The 24,348-nt window shown below is 39.3% G+C and overlaps 1 protein-coding gene and 1 long non-coding RNA gene across 4 annotated transcripts in view; both read right to left on the minus strand.

Annotated features, from left to right (window-relative positions):
- GNAI1 (G protein subunit alpha i1) overlaps window positions 1-24,348 on the minus strand; it is a 37,545-nt gene that overhangs the window by 12,195 nt on the left and 1,002 nt on the right. For all 3 annotated transcript variants that reach the window (XM_048068551.2, XM_013180439.3, XM_066984369.1), the window contains exons 2-3: window positions 3,117-3,159; window positions 2,896-3,037 (exon numbers count right to left, since the gene is read on the minus strand). In XM_048068551.2, the coding sequence (XP_047924508.1) occupies window positions 2,896-3,037; window positions 3,117-3,159 (185 nt within the window). The remainder of the gene's footprint in view (window positions 1-2,895; window positions 3,038-3,116; window positions 3,160-24,348) is intronic.
- Window positions 6,619-24,344, minus strand: LOC125183320 (uncharacterized). Its single transcript, XR_007165148.2, has 2 exons — window positions 15,868-24,344; window positions 6,619-15,830 (listed from the first exon to the last, which is right to left on the minus strand). It is a non-coding gene; the product is annotated as an uncharacterized lncRNA (long non-coding RNA).

The raw sequence follows: 24,348 nt of genomic DNA on the forward strand, positions 1-24,348 counted from the left end.
TATTCTCACAGAATAGCAAGTATAGATACTGATGCAAATCTGTAGAAAAAAAAGTTTCTATCACCTTTGCTGTTCAAACAATAAGCTGTGAGGAATAACATTTTCAGGATAAACATAGAAACTAATGGTTATTCTAAAGAGATTGCCTGCTGTAGGCTTAAATAGTCAACGATTTTATGACAGCTAACAGGGAAATTGTTTGCAGATAGATTGAGTAACACTGATATTCACAGCCTGGAAACAAAAAGCTTGCTGTTCAGTCAACTCAAGGTAGACTTGAAGACATTTATACCTATCTGTGTGTATAAACAAGTAGTTATACATATAAACAACAAGTAACTAAGACATAAGTCTTGTGAAAGCTACAATTCTAAAAATGGACATTTGTCAAAAAATGAACAGAATACTGATTACTTGTACATCCACAAGAAAAATTGCTAATAAGAGTTCAGTGGATTGCAATAATAATTGCATAAAACGAAAGAGTATTAAAGATCAAAGAGTAGGATAATCAGATCTCACTGACTGTAGCTTCAACAATATGCCCGCATAAAAGAAACTTCAATGACAATTCTGGTTTTGAATATTGTTTGTGGATGAAAATGTCAAGGATCTACAACTGATAGAAACCACAGATCTTGAAGGAAAAGCCAATATATTACAATACATGATAGAAACTGGAAACCGTCAGCCAGTCTTGTCATGAACTATTAAAATGTCATTTCACACCTGCCATGGTCTGACTTTACATGCAAAACTTACTCTGTTTCAAATAGCTCTGTAAGTTCTGTCTCTACATTCTCTAATATTGTGGCATTTTTTTTTTTTTTTTATTGCGAGGGTTGAAGAGGGAGCAGGAAGAGAATTAGTTTCTATTTCCAAAAGCCCAACCATTAAAATAAGAAGTGTTATTTGTTACCCTCATATCCCTTTTCTAATCATGGCAAGTACTAGATACCATAAATGATGTAGGATGTAACAGCTGAGTCCTATTTTCATTATTAACCAATGACAGAAAATTTCCTTTAATCATACTGCAACAAGGCTGCTTCCATTCAAGTCTAATACTGACTTTCAACAGCAGTGTTGCTCTGTAAAAAGAACGCAGATCACCTAGACCTGCCTAGGTGCTAGGGGATAGACAGTTATTTCACAACCATCCCTGACAAAAGTTTGCATTATCACTTATGTCGTTTTCTGAAGTTGACAAACAGATTATTTCAAGTTGATACCATACACAGCTTTCAAAATCTTGCTAGTTACTTTAGCTGATCACACCTAAACTCACTCTTCACTCTGTTTTCTTTTAACACGTATTTAGTAACAGGAATCTACCATCTGCGTTTTCCAAACGTTAGCTGCCAGACTCCAGATAGGACTTCATCAAACAAATACTGAACTAACATGCACTAAGATACCACTCCTGCCCTGGCAAACTTTGGTCTCAAGACACGACAGAAAACATGAGAACAATGCTAGAGAGGAATAACAAAACAACACAAAGCTTTTACTAGTTACATTTACAGTTAAGCAGCTTTCAGGTGGAATTAACATATGTACATAAACTAAAAATGACGAAAGACTTAAAATTGTCTAATAATTTACATAAAGGAAAATTGTCTAATAATTTACATATGACTACCAAACAGACTTAAGATTTCATTTACAACTTCAATACCCACTTAACGTAATGTTTGTCTTTATGACAAGCATACCCAATGCATCAAGCACGGTTATTGAGGTCACGCTCTTTTTTAAGCCATCAGTAAGATTTTGAACACAAGACTTTATCAAGAATGAAGCATCTGCATACTATTTCTTATTTTTCAAGACTCCCCCCCCCAACTGTAATTCAATATTAACACAATGAAAAGAACTAAATTATGACAAGATATCCCTCCAACTACCTTACATATTTATTTCAATGCATTAAGAGCAAAATTTCTTCCTCCAACCCTCCTGCAAGATAGCTGCTATCTGGCTAGTTTGTGCTTCAAAACCTGCACTGGTTGGCACTCCCTATTCTCTCATTAACGTCTATGCAAAGAAAATAAAGCCACAAATCCTGAATTAAATTACAGTGCTGTTCAGATTAGGAACTTTGGTGATATATTTCAGCACTGCAGCACAGAATGGACTCCTGCAAACAGTGCACAAGCAAAAACAATTAAGGAAGCATTTTATAGAGAGATTTAGAGCATCTATACCCCTGGCCAGACAGGGACACAAACAGATTCACCACAGGTAAGAGTACAGGGTTAGGATTTGAGAAGATGATAAGCAAAAAGGATCAGTTCTGAAGACTATCTCCAGTAAGTGGATCAAATTGGATTCAAAATGCACAGGAAAGCCTAGAAAAAGATCTCTGATTTCTTGGGAAAAATTCCTAATCCATGCGGTATGATGAAAAGAATGGATACCAGCAGCAGGGCTATGCCTGTGACTTAGAGTACAATAAAGTTATCCACATTGGAAATCAGTATGAAACGGGATTCAGTCCAGAGGTGGGAATGTTTTAGGCACTACTGTGCCTACGAGTCAATAGAGAAGTGCAGAGAACAGCTAGATGCCTACCTGCCTACTAAGAAGTATGACTACACAGCTTGTTTTTTTTCAAAAGAGCCCTAAGACTCAGGTGTTTAGTTCTCCCAATTTAGATACAATTTGGAGAACTGTATCTAAACCAAATAGTTGTTCTGAATCAATGAAGAGCTGATTGCTCTGTAGAGCACTGTGCCGTGATAGAAAACTAAATGACATTCATCTTTATCAAACCTTCTAACCTACAAAGATTTTTAGATAGGAAGAGATTTTTTCCAGGAAATAACAATGGACAAAAACTGAAAATGAATGCATATTTCCGCTTTATATGTGCATGTGTACTTCAATACTCACGGCCCTGGTTGGATCACCAAAGTCTATCTTCAACCTCCCCATTGCTCTAATGATAGCAATAATGGACTGAATGGTGTTACTGTAGACAACAGCTTTGTACTGTTTACATTCTTCTTCTGAATAACCAGCTTCATGGATAATCCTATGGAAGGAAAATAAATAAATTCTCTATTCAAGTAAGAAAAAAAAAATTCTCTATAAATATATTTTACCATACTTACTTCATTTGTTTGACGATTGTGCTTTTCCCTGACTCACCAGCTCCTGAAAAATGTGAGAAAATTCATTAGACTTCTACTCATCTTTGACAAGGCATTTAAAGAAAGTTTCTACATTTCACGTACCTAACCAATGTAAAGAACTTCAGTAGTTCAAAATGTGCTTCCAGCTGGAAGTTTTCAAAATCAAGACATTTTAACAAGAAATCACTCAACTCTGAAAAGTTTTTGTAATGCAAACAGATCACCAGTTGTCCAATTCCAATATGACCAAAGGAATTTCTAACATCTTTAAAGGTCACTGTGACCAAAGGGAATCACTAGTAAAGGCTGTATTCATGTTCAAAAAAAAAAAAAAAAAGGCTAAAAGGAACTCTGAGAAACTATAAAGCCAATCAGCCTCACCTCGTTCCTCAGACAAATGATACAGCAAATATTCCTGAAAGTCACTTCCAGGTCCAAAGAGGACAATAAGCTACCTAGGAAACACTAGGAAGGATTTATCAAGGGCAAACTGCGTGCAACTAACTTGATAACTTTTTTATAGGGAAACAACTGGTTCTGTGGAAGTAGAACACCAAAGGATCTTATTTACTCTGTCTCCAGTAGGGATTCCAATGCCATCTACCATAGTATCCTTATACCAAATTGGATAAATATTGATGTTGAGGTGTCTGAAAACCTGTATAGACAGCCAAACCTAAAGGCTAGTGATCAATCATTTAAAATCTAACTGGAAGTCAGTTACAGAAGAGAATCTTCAGAAGCTGACACTGGGTTAACACTGTTTAACATGTTCATCAATGACCTTAAAACCAGGATGGAATGCTCCTGCAACATGTCTGCAAGCAACATCAGGCTTGGAGGTCAGGAAGTAGTCAAAGTGTTGGGAGAACAAAGGTGTTACTCAGAGGGTCCTCAACAAACTAGAGCTGACAGGAACCTCGAGACACTAAAATGCAAATTCCTGCACATGGCACAGAATAACCCATGCAACAATACAGGCATGAGATTAATGGGTTAGGGAACTGGCTTACACAAAATGACTGCCGAATCAATGACCTGAACAGTCAGCAGTGAGCTCTTGATGAAATGAAAGTAAGCCACATTCTGAGCTGCTGTACTGAGCTACTGGGTCTGTCTGGGATAGAGACATAACAGCCCAGATAGTGCTGTACTTCAGATTTGCGGTTAAAACAGTGTTGCTAGCACACCAACATTTTAACTATTGCTGAAAAGTGCATGCACAGCACCAAGGTTTCCTCACTCTGCCCCTGCCACTAGGCTGAGGTTACAGAATCATAGAATGGTTTGGGTTGGAAAGGAACTTTAAAAATCATCCAGTCCAACCCTTCTGCCACAGGCAGGGACACCTCCCACCAGACCAGGTTGCCCAAAGCCCCATCCAACCCGACACTGAACATTTCCAGGGATGGGGCATCCACAGCTTCTCTGTGCAACCTGGTCCAATGACTCACCACCCTCATAGTAAAGAATTTCTTCCTTATGTCTAATCCAAATATTCCCTCTTTTAGTTTAAAACCATTCCCCCTTGCCCTATCACTACACAAACTTCTAATGTCCATGTAAAAGGCTTGGTTTTGACATACATACTACTCTATAAAGAGTAGCAACAGTTCTCAGATTCTGAACTGCCACAGAAGTTCAGTATCAGGATATTCATGTAAACAGAAAACAGCACTTCACAGAAATGTAGGCAAGAACAACAAACACTAACCTCCACAAGTTACTGATAAATACCACACATTTTGACAACAAGACAGATTCAGGAACAGTAGTTTTATTGGAGTAGGCAAAAATCGATGCATACCTTCCAAGAACCAGGGGGCATCATGACAACATCAACACTTGTAACAGCTACCAACTAGAATATAAGGCCTCTTAACCAACGTTACACTTGCAAAGATACAATTATGAAAGTTATTCGTTACTGTGACACGGGAAGCATTTATAAACTAAATTAATACTTAATCTATAAATAATTAATTGTGCACTTCAGCACAAATAGGTGTTAATGATTTAATTTCATGAATAAAACTGATTTTTGTTTTGCTTTGGTTTAATATCTTTATTCAGATCATGTGAAAAAAGCAAATCTCCCATTTATATCTCTGTATTCGAGAAAAATTTTAGAGATAAATGTTACTACAGCATTTAAATTACATTACCTTGTGAAATGCTTTCTGTTAAAAATTTATCATATTTGATTAACTGAGCAGCTCACTGTCAGGACCGGTCATAAAATCATAAGTTATTTTATAATGCCTTCTACTCAGTTTTTCTCAAGTTGATTACCCTTCTTTCTCTACAGTGTCAGCATCAAATTGTACCAAATACCTAGAATTCTTGTAAAAGCCCATTAAATAACATAGAATCATAGAATGGCTTGGATTAGAAGGGACCCTAAAGACCACCTAGTTCCAACCCCCTGCCATGAGCAGGAATAACCCCCACTAGACCAGGTTGCCCAGGGCTGCATCAAACCTGGCCTTGAACACCTCCAGGGATGGGGCATCCACAGCTTCTCTGGGCAGCCTGTGCCAGTGCCTCACCTCCCAGCGAGTGAAGAATTCCCTTCTAACATCTAACCTAAATCTTCCTTCTAAGTTTAAAAACATTCCCCTTGTTCTGTCATTATCTACCCAAGCATAGAGTTCCTCTCCACCCTTTTTATACGCCCACTTTAAGTAGTGAAAGGCCACAGTGAGGTCTCCCCAGAGCCTTCTCCTCTCCAGGCTGAACAGCCCCAGCTCTCTCAGCCTTTCTTCACAGGAGAGGTGCTCCAGGCCTTTGAGCATCTTTGTAGCCCTCCTCTGGACTTGCTCTAACAGGTCCACATCCTTCCTTGTACTGGGGGCCCCAGACCTGGACGCATGGCTCCAGATGGGGCCTCACAAGGGCAGAGCAGAGGGGAACAATCATCTCCCTCGACCTAGTGGCCACGCCTCCGTTGATGCAGCCCAAGATGCAGTTGGCCTTCTGGGCTGCAAGCGCACACTGCTGGCTTATGTTGAGCTTTTTGCCAACCAGAACCGCCAAATCCTCATCTCAATGAGGTCTTCTCCCAGTCTGTCCTCATGTCTGGGATTGCCCCGACCCAGGTGCAGCACCTTGCACTTTGCCTTGTTGAACCTCACGCAGTTCACGTGGGCCCACTTTTCGAGCTTACCCAGGTCCCTTTGTATGGCATCCCTTCCTTCTGGTGTATCAACTGCCCCTCTCAGCTTGGTGTCATCTGAAAACTGCTGAGGGTGCACTCAAACCCATGGTCTAAGTTGCTAATAAAGACATTAAACAGTACTGGTCCCAAGACAGACTGTAACCACAAGACATAACCACAAACACCCATAATACATATGAAAAAAAATTAAGCAACTTACTACAAAGCACCTAACATTAATAATGAGCTCTTGGAAAATGCACTCTCCTACTTTACCGTAAAATAGAAATAGTGTTTTTTGTTTGTTTGTTTGTTTTCCTGCTGTTCTTGTTTTTATCTTGGGTGTGGAGGTTTGTTTTTTTTTTTTTTTTTAAAGCTTCATGCTAAATTGCCTGCAGTTTTACTAATAACCTTTCTAAAATATGTCAGAAAATGACACCTTACTCACTGTCCCATACTGAAAGGAGATTCGCTATTTTTGCATTCCAGAAAGCAGAGCTCAGCCAGGCTTTCAGATAGATGCAGAGCTGCACTGATATAAAATATCCTTTCCTTTATCTCAGTGTGTTCTGTACAGCAAAATGAGAACTGTTGTGGGAAGTATTACACAGGAGCAAGAAGAATTAAATATTTCATGTGACAGCTGCACATAAAATATCAGAGATGGCCATACTGTCACAATGAAACCCTATCCAAATTTAGACAGACTTGAATGTATATTCCTCAATCATCTAGTAAAGGATACTATTTATCACTTCTGGTACTGGCATATTTGATTTCAGCTTCACTATTGCCAATAAATTTAACACTGAGAGCCTTATTGGTTCAGACAGTAATATAAAAATATTATTAGAATAGTAATAATATAAGAGAAAATGATTGATAAAAGGAGATGGCAGTGCTGCTCTGACTAGAAAAGCAGCAGTCTATCAGTTCCAAACTTGAAAGAATGGTGGGGATTTTTTGTTTGCTTGGTTTTGAATGAAAGTATGTTAACTGTCAGGTCATCTCCACTTTGACAAAAGAAGGCTTTAGGAACTGATGAGTATTTTCATCCCTCTTGCGCACTTGGTGTCCTTTGTAATACATCATAGGAGCTCCTCAGTAAGACAAGTCAGAGGGCAACACATATCCTATGAAAATCCCATTTAAAGCACAGAGTTGTCTTCAGAGCTTTTATTGACATAATCCAGTACATCACCTATGTCTAGTACTCTTATTATACCTGTTTGCCAGAAGGCAGATAGATCCTTATGCTTCATTATGCAAACTGACAGTGTGGAAACAAAGTATGTCCACCTCCATCAGAACAACTGAACATAGGAAACGGAACCACGTTTCCTGCATAAACCCTACTATATAGACACTAAATTGTCATTTTTCTTTTGAAGCCAACTTTCAGCTTTGGAAACAGAGGGGAGAGAAAAAAAAATGAGGTTTCTTTGTGTGGAAATATCTTTTAAAAAAAAGTATTTAACAGACCAATTGCACGTATAGCATTCTGAATGAACTGAGTAGGGCTACCAACACTCAAATCTAAGAAACAGCTAAAGCAGTGTTTGACTCTCCAAGCTGCTATCGGGCCAATTACACAATAACTTAAAATATTAAGACAACTATGTGAAATTTTAGCAAACATCACTATAAGCAGGTTTAATACTCATTTGCTTTCTAAATGGAGCATGTCTGTATTCAAAAATAATTTTAAAAAGTATTTTTGTAATTTGACTATAAATAACAGGTCAGCAAAAATGTTACTTTAAACTACTCTCAGTATCTCATGATTTATTATCCCCCACACTGCCCACATAATAAGTATTCCAGAACTGCAGATTTCACAAACAAATGTTTTATGAACTCAAGCATACAAACTGATGGCTTTAAGCTCTAAGATCTTGACAGTAACATTTCTAACTTGTGAAGGACTTGATAATTGCTTACTGAAGAAGCTACTCGTATACCAAAATAAATAGCAGTCCAAACTATTTCAAGTACATAGTATCCCTCTTTGGAAGAAACCAACTGTTAAGTGCAACCATTTCTAATCATATAAAGATATTCCTGGCAACGTAACACAAAAATAAATGTGGATTAAATTTGAGTGAAAGAAATACTTGGTAGAGTTAGATAAAAACTGAAGAGTAGAACAAGGCTGGCTTTGAACTACCAAATCAGTCTGAAAAGGAACAGAACCTACAAACAAGTAGAATAGTCTTGTATGTTTCCAGAGAAGAGTTCAAGTATGGACAAGAGTAATTAATATAAAACTTTCAACGCGTGCTTGTCAGCTCTTCAGAGTGTAAAGCAAAAGACTTGCACCAGACCAACTTAAATAGACAGGCAAAGTTTATATTAAATAAATAAATTGTTGGATTAATCCACTGTAAAGCCTTTTCCCCACAACTCTCCTACCCAGTCTTCCACCAGATATTACCACTTTACAGCAGCATATACAAGGTGAATGGTGCCTGCTCCTCAGCTGTCCCTGAGGACAGCACAAGCAGAATGCCCAGTGATTTCTGCTGCTTCTGCTATGGGGACAGTAACCTCTTACAACATCACAGAGTTGCCAGACAGCTTGCAAATATCACCTCTTGAATTTATCACTTCATGAAACATTACCAGAAATGAGACTTCTATTAGAACTCAAGCTGTTAATCATTGTTACTATATTCAAAAACACCTACGTGCCAGCTAGTACAAGAAAAACACTGTGAAAACTTGTTTCTACGTATCCACTAGACAAGCTGACCACTAACTGAAACATTCTCCCACACCAGCGTCTACACAAATATACTGGTCTCTGGTCTCTCTATACTCCCCACAGAGTTTATTTTTGTCTTGTGCTCCCCCTTCACCCTTTCTGAAACCACATTGACAGTTATGCTTCTTAATCATAGAATGGTTTGGGTTAGAAGGGACCCTAAAGATCACCCAGTTCCAACCCCCCGCCATTAATTTCCTCCTAATCTAAATGTACCCTCTTTTAGTTTAAAGCCATTCCCCCTTGTCCTATCGCTGCACCCCTGACAAAGAGTCCCTCCCCAGATTTCCTGTAGGCCCCCTTTAGGTACTGCAAGGCCGCTGTAAGGTCTCCCCGGAGCCTTCTCTTCTCCAGGCTGAACAACCCCAACTCCCTCAGCCTGTCTCCATAGGAGAGGTGCTCCAGCCCTCTGATCATCCTCGTGTCCCTCCTCTGGACTCATTCTAATACATCCATGTCCTTCTTGTGCTGGGGGCCCCAGAGCTGAATGCAAGGCCACAGGAGGAGTCTCACGAGAGCAGAGCAGAGGGGAACAATCACCTCCCTCACCCTGCTGGCCACACTTCTGTTGATGCAGCTCAGGATGTGGTTGGCTTTCTGGGCTGCAAGCACACATTGCTGGCTCATGCTGAGCTTCTCATCAACCAACACCTCTAGGTCCATGTGCCTTAGCATAGTTTCCAGGAGGATCTGCTCCATGATCTTGCAGGGCACAGAGGTGAGACTGACTGGGCTGTTGGTCCCCAGGTCTTTTTTTTTTTTCCTTTTTTAAAAACAGGGTTGTTTCTCCTCTTCCAGTCAGCAGGAACTTCACTGGACTGCCATGACTTCCCAAATATGATGGATAGTGGCTTAGCAACTACATCCACCAGTTCCCTTAGGACTGTGGATGTATCTCATCAGGTCCCATGGACTTGTGCACCTTCAGGTTCCTTAGCTGGTCTCAAACTTATCTTCTCCTACAGTGGGCAGTTCACCATTCTCCCAGTCCCTGCCTTTGCCTTCTGGGGCCTTGGCTATGTGGCTGGAGCTCTTGCCGGTAGACTGAGACAAAAAAGTCATTTACTACCTCAGCCTTCTCCATACTCCCGGTGACCAGGTCTCCTATTTCCTTTTGGAAAGGGCCCACAATTTTCTTAGCCTTCCTTTTATCACTGAGGTAACTATAGAGGCCTTTCTTGTCCTTGACATCCCTGGCCAATTTTAATTCTAACAGGCTTTCCTACCCTGATCCCTGGCTGCCCAGACAATGTCTCTGTATCTTTCCCAGGCTACCTGTTCTTGCTTACACTCTCTGTAGGCCTCCTTTTTCTGTTTTGAATTTGTCCAGAAGCTCCTTGTTCATCCATGCAGGACTCCTGGCATTTTTGCCTGACTTCTTTGTTGGGATGCATCGTTGAACACTAACCAGCTTTCTTGGGCACCTCTTCCCTCCAGGGCTTTGTACCATGGTACTCTACCAAGCAGATCCCTGAAGAGGACAAAGTCAGCTCTCACAAAGTCCAGGCTAGTGAGCTTGCTGTGCCGCCTCCTTCCTGCCCTCAGGATCCTAAACTGCACCATTTCATGGTCACTGCAGCCAAGGCTGCCCTTGAGCTTCACATTCCCCACCGGCCCCTCTTTGTTGGTAAGAATGAGCTCTCGCACAGCACGTCTCCTTGCTGGCTCTTCTATCGCTTGGAAAAGGAAGTTATCATTAACGCATTCCAGCCCTGCTGTGAGGTCCTTCCAACAGATGGAGTGGCTGAAGTCCCACATGAGGACCAGGGCTTGTGGATGTTAGGCTGCTTCTGTCTGTCTATTGAAAGCCTCATCTGCTTGGTCTTCCTGATCAGGTGGCCTGTAGCAGATCACCACTATAATGTCACCTGTCCCTGCCCTACCTCTAATTCTGACCCATCAGCTCTCTGCCAGCTCCTCATCCATCCCCAGGCAGAGCTCCATGCCCTCCAGCTGCTCACTGACACAGAGGGCAATGCCCCCTCCTTGTCTCCCCTGCCTGTCCTTCCTAGAGCCTGTATCCTTCCATTCCAATGCTCCAGTCATGGAAGCCATCCCACCATGTCTCCGTAATGCCAATGGGGTCATAGCGCTGTAGGTATACATGTATCTCTAACTCTCCTTGTTTATTCCCCATGCTATGCGTGTTAGCATAGAGACATCTGAGTGTTGAAACAGTTCTGTAAGGGCATCTCAGGCTTTGGAGAAAGTCTCTCCCTCCTGCTGGTCCTTGTTTTTGCCAGCTTCTTATCCACTACCATCTTGCTTTCTTCTAATTCTGCGGCAGCTACTACTGCTGACAATTTGTGCTCCTTTTCCCCCTTCCTAACTATCTCAATGGAGTCAACCAAAGGTCTTCTCTTAAAGGGTACTCATTACTTATGAAGTGGCATTAGTCTGGAAATTTCTGCAGCTACTGGAATTTGAATATGTCAGCAGATTTTGAATGAATTAAGAATGAAGCTGTGTGAGTGTTATCTGGAAGAAAATATTTCAGTAACTTAACAATGCAGTAATGGAGTGTGAATCCCAGATTACATCACTGGTTGAAGCCGTAAGAGTGACAGATTCTAAAATTGTGACACTGACTCAGATGAAAGAACTGACAAAATTCTCAAAGTTTCAGTAGCCACATGCTGGTTTATTTCTAGAGCAGAATAACTATTTAAACCTACAATCCACTATCTCTTTTCTAAAAAGTGCCTTTACAGAACTGGTTATTTCTTCCCTAGACCTTCAGTACCACGCTTAATAGGATCTTTGAAATCAATGATACAAAGCAAAACAGTCACTATAATATGTATATATGTATACTTAAGAAAATTGATATTATGAAATGTTATGTCAAGAAGCAATTGCATAGTAACTCATGTCACCATCCTGTATGTTTATCCAAACCTCCAATAATCTAAATACCTCCAATAATCTAAAACTTCCTTAACTTCCTTAGATACGTAGGCTACTACTACCTTAAAAATATGAGTTATAAAGACCATATTCATTAGTTTAGTACCAAAATAATTGAAATTAAAACAGTTATCAAACAGCACACGATCGCTAAATGCCACACCACCAACAGGTGAAAGACTCGTAGCTCCAAGTTTATCTAACATGGCAATGCCAAGAGCAGCTCGATAAGACTATTAGTTGACTACTTAAATGCATCAAAGGCCAGCCTCCATACTACTATCTTCTGAAAGAATTGGCAATCTCCTAAAAATTCAAAGCCCAGACATTTGGTGTTTTCAATGGAATAGCAAATAACTGATCTACTCTTCAAAATTAAAGACTTTAATTTGTTCGTTAGTTAAAAAGCATAACTAAAAGTGGTTATCTTCTGAGTGTACATATTGGTATGCTCAGAAACAATAATCACTATATAGTTTGAAGTCATGTTATGAAAGGATATGATTAAAGATATTCTAGAGTGTGAGTTTGAGTGGGTGTTGTATGACCCCACTACATGCCAAGTGCTCCAACAGAAAAAAACACCCCTTTTGGTCTTACGTTTATCAAGACGGCTACTGTCAAATTCAGCCAGCAGAGTACAGCATGCCTAATACATATCATTAAACATATTGAAGTCCACGCTGACCTTTTTTCTTGACAGTGTGGTTGGCCTTCATGGTCTTTTACAGTTCACTGAGCTATAAACATGTGCAAAGATGGGAAGTTCAGTGACTGAGATACCAGAGAGAATGCCTGTTATTAAGAAGACAATCATTAATCACAACCAAAGAAACTTTACAAAAAAATCACAACTGCTACAGAGGTATACATTATGCCAGTTACTCTGGTGGAGACATATAACAAAAGAACCTGGAAGTCACATCTCATGCTCCACTTGCGATTCAGAACAACACTATTGTAATACCTACAGTTGTGACAGTTCCAATTGTCCCTGCTACCTCAGATTACCGTGTAATGATACAAACAGTTGGGGAAAATCAGAAAGCAAGGTGGTTACATTCATAACAAAACAGAAAGAGATCTCTCATGTAACTATGAACTGTTTTTCTTTGTTGTTTTTTTAAAGCTCTATTTGTCATGCGACACCAAGGCATCATTTGCAAATGAGATAAATGGGTATTGCCAAAGTTTATACCAGGGCAAATGCAGTTATACTAAAGGTCACCCCATTATTTTAAAAGTAGCGTAATAAATCTTAGTTCACACAAATTCTTAGTCTTCACCCATGTCTACAGAGGTTTTCATCTTGTATAGCTTGAGGACTATGAGATCCATAAAAATGAGGAGAATAAACACATGGACCATCAATCTAAATTCATGACCGAAAGGTCTCTACCAAAAAGTTGTAGGGACTTACAAGCAACACAGAATGAAATACTAAATGAAAAGGTCTAGCTATCCAGACAGATATTTTTCAAAAAACACGTTCAGAACTCCTATTTGTATTTGAACCAGAAGAAATAAAGATTGCATACACATGTATTTTTCACACAAAGCTCCCTACAAGCAGAATATTATTTTTGGTTAACACTACTGAAAGAAAAATCTATTTTTTAAATGGACTTTGAATTAAACAACTGGTCTCAAATAAAGCTGAGAAAGCTTTGCAGTTTATCAAATTTCAACCCATTTGAACAGGCAGTCACGCCCAACAAGACCAGAAGTGAGAAATAAGATACCTACATAAATAACAGTTTGTTAGCCTCAAACAAGTATTTTGTCAAGGTTAGATCTATTCTAACACCAAAAGGCCCTATGTTTCAGAACAGCAGACAGAAAATAATCTAAGTAGCTTCTCATCTAGGAAATAAAATGACAGCATTTGCTAGCAAACACTGAGGCACTAAAACATATTAGAAGGAATCCTTGTTAATGTCTTTAAGAGCTTTAGAAGGCATTTAATGGTTTTGCTAAGAGTCTACCGGATTTAATAAGGATCAGTAACTGAATCAGCATACAGATGAGAAATCCACTTTTGAAATGCTTAAAGAAATATTTAATGCATCAAAAATGCAGACAATACTTAAACGAGCTTTAGCAGCCTACTTGCAGTCACTCTCGTACTGTACATCACTGATAGATTCTGAAATGAATGGGAATTCAAAATTACATTTAATTGACCAGAATCTGTAAGTAATCCAGACAGTTGTCTCTTTTACTCCCAGTTCTGTTATTGCAAGCCATTTTACCTCCAATCACAGCCAATTTTAAAATTACATTTCAATACTCCAATCACATTGTATCCAGTTTATAATGTTGGTACGACTTTACTGTTTTAACTGGAGACTACTATCTCCATTCTTCTGTGTACTCCACTGTTTGGACACAGAGCTGGTAATTATGGTTCTTACCCACTACCATCTGGCTTCTGCAGGAAGCACTGGGCAGAAAAGGACTCTTCCTAATCAAGACTACAACCTCTAAGTTAAAACAGCATTCAGAAGAATAAGGAAACATAGGTTTGACTCTCCTTAGACTTGGAAGGAAACCAAAACTCACACCTCCGTTTTCCAATCAAGTGCTCTTATCAACACACTTCTTGAAAAAGACTGGCACTATCTTCTACTCCAGCAATGTTCTAAAATAAAAGTGGGTTTTGAATGAGCTCAACATGTCCATCAACTGGACCTGGCAGGTGAACACAATTTCACATGATTGTTAATTGAATTGTACAGTAAACTGTGACAGAGAAATGCAGAAACTGAAAGAATCTCCTTCAGTACCCATTTGCCCCTACAACCACTGCTGCTCATTTCCAGTGCTCCATTTGCATCAGGCACGTACCTCTGCTGCTCACTCTGCAGTTACTTATCCAGGTGCTCGGCAGACCATTATGTTATTATTATCAGTTAAATTGACCACTCCAGCAGCAAACTAAGTCAAAACAGGATAGCCAATTTGACTATTAAACCAGCATAAAACTGAATTAAACATTCAAAAGTGCCAGGGAGAGGGTAAAACCATTCAGCCAGATGCTGCAAGAGCTCTCTCCTGTCAGCAACACTGAGTTTTTAGACTGGCACAATTGCTTGTGTCACTACATTATTATACAACATACCCTGCTTATTTGCAGCATTCCAATATGGATTTAGAAACTAGGCAAGAACATCATTAGTTTTCCTGGAACCTATTAAAAACACAGAGATTCAGAATTTCCTCTCCATCAAGATGCACAACAATTCATATTATGAGCAAAACAAATTTCATCAGCTCCATCTACATAAGAAAATTAGATAGATAGATAGATGTATGAGATAAATTATTTTTAAAACCTTGCAAAAGAATGATGGGGTACAGGTTGTCATTTAACTCCAACAGCTGTGCCTCTAATCAGTGTTTTCATGTCAAATCCCAGACCATATTAAGTTCTAAAAGATACTGAGAATTATAAACCTGCTGCACAGTTTCAACAGGAATTTTCATTACAGTACATTGATTTCTTCTTTAAAAGCAATCAGTTTAGAGCAATGATTGTAGGGACTTCCTGTCCACTTTGGTTGCCTAGATACAGTTACATTTCACCAAAAAATGCAATCAGGTACCTTTGCTAAGCATATTATACATTTCAAACGCAATAACACATTTCTAAAAAGCATGTATGGAAAAGTAACAATGTACAGTTTATTTCATAAATTGAAGCACTATATATTCAAACGTTGATTCCTTTAAATGAGTAGTTATATAAAATGGATTTTCTAATTTCAGTATCAATTTATGTAGGTGTATCAAATACTGCAGTTTACGTGCACCTCTTAATACAAATGCATAGCTCTCATATAAACATACAGATGTACATCAACACCTCTACTTGATTTATCAAGTTAATAGTACATCAACACCTCTACTTGATTTATCAAGTTAATACCTAAATAGAGAAGAAATGGGGTTACTCAGACGTTCAATGGTCCTTCAATTACTAAAGCCAGGGAAGGAAGGCAATTCATGTGCTTTAAGTTATGTTTAATGTAAACATTTGTTAACAAGTCTTTTTAAAGAACTGTTTTTTATATGCTATAAGTGAAGTACCCCCATGGTTCAGATATTGAAAGAATGATATTATGAGAAAATTTTTTAAAAACAATCAGCCTCTCTGGGCAGCCTGTGCCAGTGCTCAGTCACCCACACAGCACAGAAGTGCTTCCTGACATTCAAATGGAACCTCCTGTGCTCCATTTTGTGTCCATTGCTTCTTGTCCTGTCAGTGGGCACCACTGAAAAGAACCCAGCTCCATTTTCTTTGCCTCCTCCCTTCAGGCATTTATCCACACTGATGAGATCCCCCTGAGCCTCCTCTTCTGAGGCTGAACAGTCCCAGCTCTCTCAGCCTCTCCTCACAGGAGAGGTGCTCGTGTCCCTTGGTTATCTTTGCAGCCCTTCACTGGGCCTTTTCCAGTATGCCCATGTCTCTCTTGTACTGAGGGGTCCAGAACTGGATGCAGCACTCCAGGTGCAGCCTCACCAATGCTGAGTAGATGGGAAGGATCACCTCTCTTGGCCTGCTAGGAATAATCCATGAGGGTATCTGTGACACTAGATGATTTTTAGGACATTTTGCTGGGACAGCATACACAGATACATAATACTTTACCTCTTGTAACATATTCAAGCTATAGACAGTTCCAGAGATCTTCAAGCTGGCTCTGCAGCTTTGCAAATTCCAATGGCAAAGTCATGATACTGTGAAACATCTTTCAAATTCCCGACTCTAATACTGCTTACAACTACACTGTGAAAGGGTTATGAGCAGACAGGTACAAACATGAAGACAGAGCATGACATTATATCATTCCTCCATTTCCCATTCTGATTCTCATTTACTTTGTCCTGCCTGCTCCTACCAACCCAACTCAATGGACAAGGAAAACAAAGCATGTTTAATATAAGTCTTTTTACAGGCCAGTCAGCCTCACCTCAATAGGACAGAGCCAGGCTCTTTTTGGTGTTGCCCACTGACAGGACAAGAAGCAATGGACACAAAATGGAGCACAGGAGGTTCCATTTGAACATCAGAAAGCATTTCTGTGCTGTGTGGGTGACTGAGCACTGGCACAGGTTGCCCAGAGGCTGTGGGGTCTCCTCCTTGGAGATCTTCAGAAGCCTCCTGGACATGGTCCTGGGCCAGATGGACCCAGAGGGCCCTGTCAGCCTCAGCCTTTCTATTTATTGCACAAGCACACATTCCTAGTAGGCAAAATTGTCTCAGAAAAAAAAAAAAGTTATTTTGTCTCTGTTTTCTTATAGATTGCAGTATCTTAACTATCCTTCAACTCAGAAATGCCTCTAAGTTGAGCCACTTCAAAAACTGCATTTTTTCCTATGGTAGTTCCTGCTCTCACAAGTTTAAAGTCCCAAGTTTTCAAACTACCCTTTATACACACTATGAGCTTAAATATTTCTTTTTTTTTTTTTGCATACAGAATCTCTCAGGTGAAGCCAACCGAACTCCATTTAGAGAATAACAAAACAGTAATTTACACAAAGCCTGAGACAACAGTAGGACACTGAACAAACAAGAGCAATAAATAGAACAGCTGAGCTCAGTAAAGCTGGTCAGTGACTAAGAGTCAGCCTCAGAATAGCAAGTTTTCCATCAATACAGGCTCTCCTATACACATTTTGGAAAAAGCCTTGTAATAGCTAATTATCAAGTCAGTTCAGATCTTTATGGCAGTGTTTCCATGGCAGAAAAATTTTCACACTTAACAGAACATCTTAAATCTCTCTTCTCTACTTCCAGCTTTCTACCTTGACATTTGCCAGAAAGCACATTACAGGAAACACTGCAGACATCCATCAAACCCAGCAGCAAAACTTACTTCAGAATTTCATGCCCTCTGAAGCAGACTGATGGCTTGCTTTCAATATATTTGGCCAGATTTTAGGATATGCCCGCTACTCATTTCTTCCTTCTGAGAGTACGAAGACAACTACAGGGTAAAATACAGCAGCAGTAGAACAAGGTACTTCAGGGATACGATTACATAAATCAGCATGGCCTAACTCTACAGGAAAAGCTTGAGTTCAAGTGCCAACACAACTGTGCAAGCAGTTGTACTGTAACGTGCAGTTAGTTAAAAATGGCTCTTCACAAAAGGGGGTGAGCTTCAATACAAGATCATTTCAGTAAGAGAATCTATAGGACTGAAGTAAGCTGTCATATCAGCACAATGATGGTACAATAAACTGTGCTGCCAGAAAAGGTGAAAAGAAACCAATTAAGGTAGTGCAATACAGAATTTGTGTTGTCTTGAGGCAGCGTTCATGCAGGGAGTGAACTGCTTTACTAAAAAATACCTTACTGGAGCTTTTTTGGTTTCTGATTCAAGAGGGGGAAAAAACATCAAGAAAAAAAAAAAACAAACACTGTGCTGTTTTTAAAAGACAACTAAGGGGAAAATAATCTTAAGCATAAACACTGGAAATAATTGTTGCGTAACTCTTAAAACCCCCCTCAAGAAATATTTAATGGTTGATACAAAAGTTAAATTAATTTTTATATAGTCTATAAACTACACCTTTTAATCAAGAGAGAAAAAAGGACAGTCACCACTGCTGGTATCATGGCACAGTACAAAATACACAGTTTCTCTTTAGCCATTTCTAAAATCATTTCTTTCAGTGCAAGCCATTTCTTTCAGCGTATGCTGTACTGAAGTGAATTTTTCATCAGGATGTTAAAGAATTAAAATCACAATGCAATCATAAATGGTGATTTTATAAAGAAACTTTCACAGTGAAAATAATTTGCATTGTAGTGAAGAAGTCTATATGCACATCAAAGACCAATATTATGATGTTGCAAATTATTACACCAGCATTAAAATAGAAAGAGACGAGTATAAAAACCCAAACTGTAATTATACAAACACGACTGAATGGCTGTGTTTTCTGCACATGCATGAGCCTCCTTACACAAAAACAAGGGGAATTATTACACTATGAGAAATATAGTAATTTTGACTTTATCCTTTGAAATTGTTATACTCAGTACTAAGGCTTGAGGATTACATCAATTTAATTACAAGTCAGATATAAAGGTCCACATAAATAACATCCTGATACCATAGTCCAGCCATATCATATTAAAATTCAAGAGAGCTGCTGTTTCAGAGCTCCTCCTAGAAAGCACCTAAATCTAAGCAGATTAGATAGCAGAAAGTCTGCAAAACAAAACCAAAAAGGAAAGGAAAGCACTAACTGTTAGTTTAACTTCAGTACTTGGGAAAGTTATGGAGAAGATTGTCCTGGGGGATGTTGAAAAGCACTTAAAGAACAAAGCTATTATCTGGCATAGTCAACATGAGGTCATGAAGGGAAAGTCCTGCCTTAGTAATTTGGTCTCCTTCTATGACAAGGCCTCCCACTTAGTGGCTGAAGGGAAGGCAGTGGATATAATCTTTTTGGATTTCAGTAAGGCCTTTGACACCATCCCTCACAGTATCCTTCTGGACAAACTGTCCATCTGTGAGATAAAGAGGGTGATGCCATGCTGGGTGATGAACTGGCTGTATGGCAGACCTCAAAGGGCTGTATGGGGGCTACAGCTGGCTGGTGGGCAGTCACTAGAGATGTTTCCCAGGGCTCATTTCTAGGGCCAGTCCTGTTGAACATTTTTATCAATGATCTGGATGCGGGAGTGGAGTGCATTTTTTGCAAGGCTGATGATGATACCAATCTGGGACTTGCTGTTGACTCCCTGAAGTTACAAGAGGCCTTACAAAGGGCTCTAGATAGATTGGAGCACTGAGCAATCAGCAACAGCATTAAATTCATCAAAGGTAAATGCCGGGTACTGCACCTGGGACAGAGTAACACTGGCCACAGGCATAGAGTGGGAGACGAATGGCTGGGGAGCAGCCCTGCAGGAAGGGACATGGGGTGCTGGTGACAGCAGGGTCAGCATGACCCATCAGTGTGCCCTGGAAGCCAAGAGAACAAAGGGCATTTGGGGGGTTCATTAAACACAGCATAGCCAGCCAGTCAAAAATAAGTGACTCTCCCACTATATATTCTCCCAAAGCTGGTAAAAGGGCAGGAAGGCATGTCCTGTGAAGAGAGCCTGAGGACACTTGGGTTGTCTCACCTGCAGAAAAGGAGGCTGAGAGGTAACCTCTTTGACTTCTGCAGTGCCCTGAGGAAGAAAAAAAGGAGAAGCCAATCTCTCCTCCACGATAAGCAATGATAAGACACATGGGAATGGCACAAAGCTGGGCCAGGGGAGCTACAGGTTAGACACCAGGAAAAGTTTATTTACTGTGAGTGTGGTCAAACACTGGAACAGGCTTCCTAGAGAGGTGGCTGATGCTCCATGCCTGCCAGCATTCAAAAGGTATTTGGGTAACAATATGCTTTAACTTCTGGGTTTTTTTGATCAGGCAGTCGGACTTGATGTTCTTTGTAGATCCCTTCCAATTGAAATATTCCATTTTAAACAAAAAGTAACATTAACCACTTACGAAGGTATCCTTCGTAAATATCCTATAGATAGACAGCTGCCTTTGAAGATAAGATGGGTGATATTGTCAGGAATATTTTAGACCAGTACAATCAAAGCTGGCATAATTTAACAAAGATGCGGTCAACACCTCTGAAAGGTGCAACATATGTTTGTGAAAACAAGGCTTGAGAGCTTCTGTAAATGGAGACTTCTAAATTCTTTTAGGTTTTCAAGTGTGGAGAAAGAATACACTGGAGGAAAGGGAAGAAAAGGAATGATACAAAAAGCACTTCTTTCTTCCCCATGGTGCAGCCAGGTCTGGAGGAAAGCAAAGACTGTGAGGATGCTGCTGCTGGAAAGATGAGTATGCAGTGGGAGTCAATCGACTAAGAGATATGCAGGTCTGGAACAATAGAAAAGCAGCTAGAAAAAATGCTTGAGACGTGAAGGTTTAGAACTGAATGTAATTCTAGTTAATGCCTTAAGCATCAGGGAGAACTGCAGTGAAAAAGATTAAGAGCAGTACTCTGCCTTAAACTGAAAAATAGGTTAAGAACATGACAACATTGTTCCAGTATGAATCACGAGTATCTGTTCAGGAATGGAGAAGTAGCTGAGCTGGTCACCAGTACAGAAGTATCTGGTGAACTAAAATCTGGACGCATGATTATCTAGAAAGAGGACACAGAACTGCAGTTGTCAAATGTGATCCGTTGCTTCCTGGTTCCCAGGATCCACTCCTAAAGAATGTGCAAGAAATACCTTCCTGAATGCCTTCTTCAATGAGCCTGAACACTTGATTTGCTGTATTAGGTGAGAAATGTGATAATCCACAAATCAGATGTGCTAATCCTATAAACTCATACTGCCAGTTTGAATGCATTCATAAAACTTGATGAGTTAACCTCATACCAGAAGGCTTTCTTCTAAATGAGGTACTGCCTGTTCTCCTGCAGTTGGCATAAATTCAGTCTTATGTGCTCTGGCTAATTCAACAGAAATGCACTTGCAAATCCACACCTGATCTGGATCACATGTATATTAATGCAGCACACAGACCAGTCACAGAGAGCCACCATCTCCTAACATGAGTAGAATTACATTTGTTCTGCAAGCATCATTGTAGGCTTTTTTTTTTTTTTTCTTCTGAACACCAAGAGTTAGAAAGATGGGGAATCAGAAGACAGGAAGAACATGGTTCAATTGCCTCCCTCCCTTGGAAGCCAGCCAAGATAGAAGATATACCTAGTGTGAACTACTTCTCTGAAAAGCAGTATATACATGTTTATCTGTAAGAAACTACAACAACAAAAACACAATAAAAGTAATATTACTTCAATCAGGAAACAGGTATATGAATGGTCAACTTGATACAAATGTTAAGTGCTTAAGAAAAAGTGCTTTGTGTATTAAATTTTTAGCAGTGGACACCATATTAGACTGCACTTAAATTTCATGGGAAGTCTAAAAATGTAAGTTTCTTCATCACAAATAGGAGATACATTGATCCAAGATGAATTTAAATGAAACAAGCTTGTGTATTTAATGATTTAAAAGTAAAATAAAATCACCAAGCTCCATGTACAAACACATTTGCCAGCTGGCTTACAAATTATGTGCTCATGTTCAGCTTCTAATAACGAGGATGACTCTCAAATTTTACAGAAAAGGTTCTCCTGCTGTTAGCATATCACATTAAAGCTCACAGAATTACGAGGTTACAATATTATTTTACATGGATAGTGTTTCAAAATTAGTATTTTTATTCCAAGAACTGATGCATGACCTACAGTCAAATTTGTACCAAATGAGGTACCAATTTATAGACAGGACAAAAGAAGTTAGATAATCCAAAGCAATAGGACTTTGAACAGAGTAAGTCTGGCTGCTTCTTCCTAGAGACAAGACAACAAAATACAAATCTAACATAGATCAGTGATATTATTCATAAACTCATGGTTTATGCACAGCAATGTTATACCTCTCTCAAATCATTGAAATTTCAGAGAAACCTTTAGAAAAGCTTCTAAATTTAGTTTTACTCCATTATATGCCAGAAATAGACTGATTATAATTATAACCATATCTTCCAGTTGAACATACTAATTCAAGTCTCAGTAGGATTCTCTAATGACCATACAAAAGTACAGCTTTTACAGATGCTGGAGTAAAACTTCTCCTTGGGCCAATACGTTTATAGCTACACATTCTTTTTCTACATAAGAAAGGTATTTTAGATGCTTCTCACACCACGTATTTTCCTGCCAGCAGACCACAACTTGTACTTTTCCTTTTATTCCGGTATCTTTTTAGCAGAACAAGCCCATAAATAGATGCAGGAATACAACCAAGTTGATAATCAACTATGACATATGGGCAGAGCAAGCAATTCGGAAAGCGAGTGGTGAGAAGAGACTGACTCTAGTGGAAGTAACTTAAAATAGTTTTACCATCACATAAAGCATTTGCATAACATTTAAGACATCTGACACGGTTGCAAGGAAATTTAACAGGAAAACTTTCATTCCAAGAAAACTGAAACACACAGACGTATCCATGGGTGTATACACAAAACCTCACTCTCAGTAAACATTTATGGAATTTTGTGTTTAAAGAATGATTTGAACACTGGTCCTAGAAGAAGTTAACCTGTTAGTTTTCACACCTCATTTTAATAGGGGAGGGGGAAACATTATACCAACTGAGCTGTGGGGAAATACATGCATTTGACTCATATCCTATGATTTTCTGAGATTCCGGAAAAAAAAAAAAAAAGAAAAAAAAACTTCCTCAAAAGCTTTTTTGTATCAGAAAGATTTTAGAAAACAAAACCATAACTTTATACATGAGAGCATCAAACTACTAAAACCCGTTACAAAATTAATTCTCGAATTTAAAGCATCTTCCTATAAAAAGAGACTTTATCTATATCCACAGAATATTTTAATGACTACCAAACTACATGTACTTAAAGTTCTAAAAACAGAACAGTGAAAATCTGAAAAACATTTTAAACGCCTCGCCAGAGCACATACAAATAATTACTTTGGCACCTTCAAGACATTTTCTGCACTACTACTACTGATCAAACAGAGGACAACAACCTCTCCATGCAACAGTCTGAGGCTTCCAAAGTTGCACAGGAAGAGGCACACTACCGACCAACAGCTTAGAAAGCAAACTGGAGAGAAAAGCCTTGTTTCCGTCAAAAGCAAGATTTTAAAACTATACATACGTTTGAGGATGCTTGCTTTTCCCAGACTAGGCTTGCCTCACCTCTGCATGTACGCATGAAAGTGCCTCAGTTTCCTGTACCTGCCTGGGGCTATTTTAGAAGTTTGCAGAAGAACGAAGTTACTTAAAAACTGTACGTGGTACATGGCATTGGTAGTAAATAGACCACTGTAGATGAACACTGTAGGAAAATAAGTTTCAAGAGCAGTGAGAAATTGAGTAGTACTTTAAGAAAACTGTAGCTTCAGGAGGAAAAGGGCACCTTAAAAAAAAAAAAAAAAACAAAAAAACTCCACAGCTTTTTAGCTCCAGGCTACAACCCAGTCTGGTTTAACCATAAAGCACATCACACAGGACTCCTTATCTCCTTATAACATCAGTACAATACTAGTCTTGCAGCACTCAGACATCCACAAGCTGCACAACAGTTTGGGTCCTGCACAAAGATATTTCTAATTAAACCTTGCTTCCTTGTTTCTTTTATAGCAATTTTAAGAAGCAATCTTACTTCTAGCTCTCCACATCACCATACCAGTCAAAACACACAAAACAAGTAGCTCCAAGTACAGATGAGCAAAACCCCAAAACACATGATGGTGTATAACGCGATTCGCTACTTTACACGTTTTATAATCCCCATCACGGTTTT

Source organism: Anser cygnoides, chromosome 1 (assembly GCF_040182565.1).
Source record: "Anser cygnoides isolate HZ-2024a breed goose chromosome 1, Taihu_goose_T2T_genome, whole genome shotgun sequence".
Classification (NCBI taxonomy): Eukaryota; Metazoa; Chordata; class Aves; order Anseriformes; family Anatidae; genus Anser; species Anser cygnoides.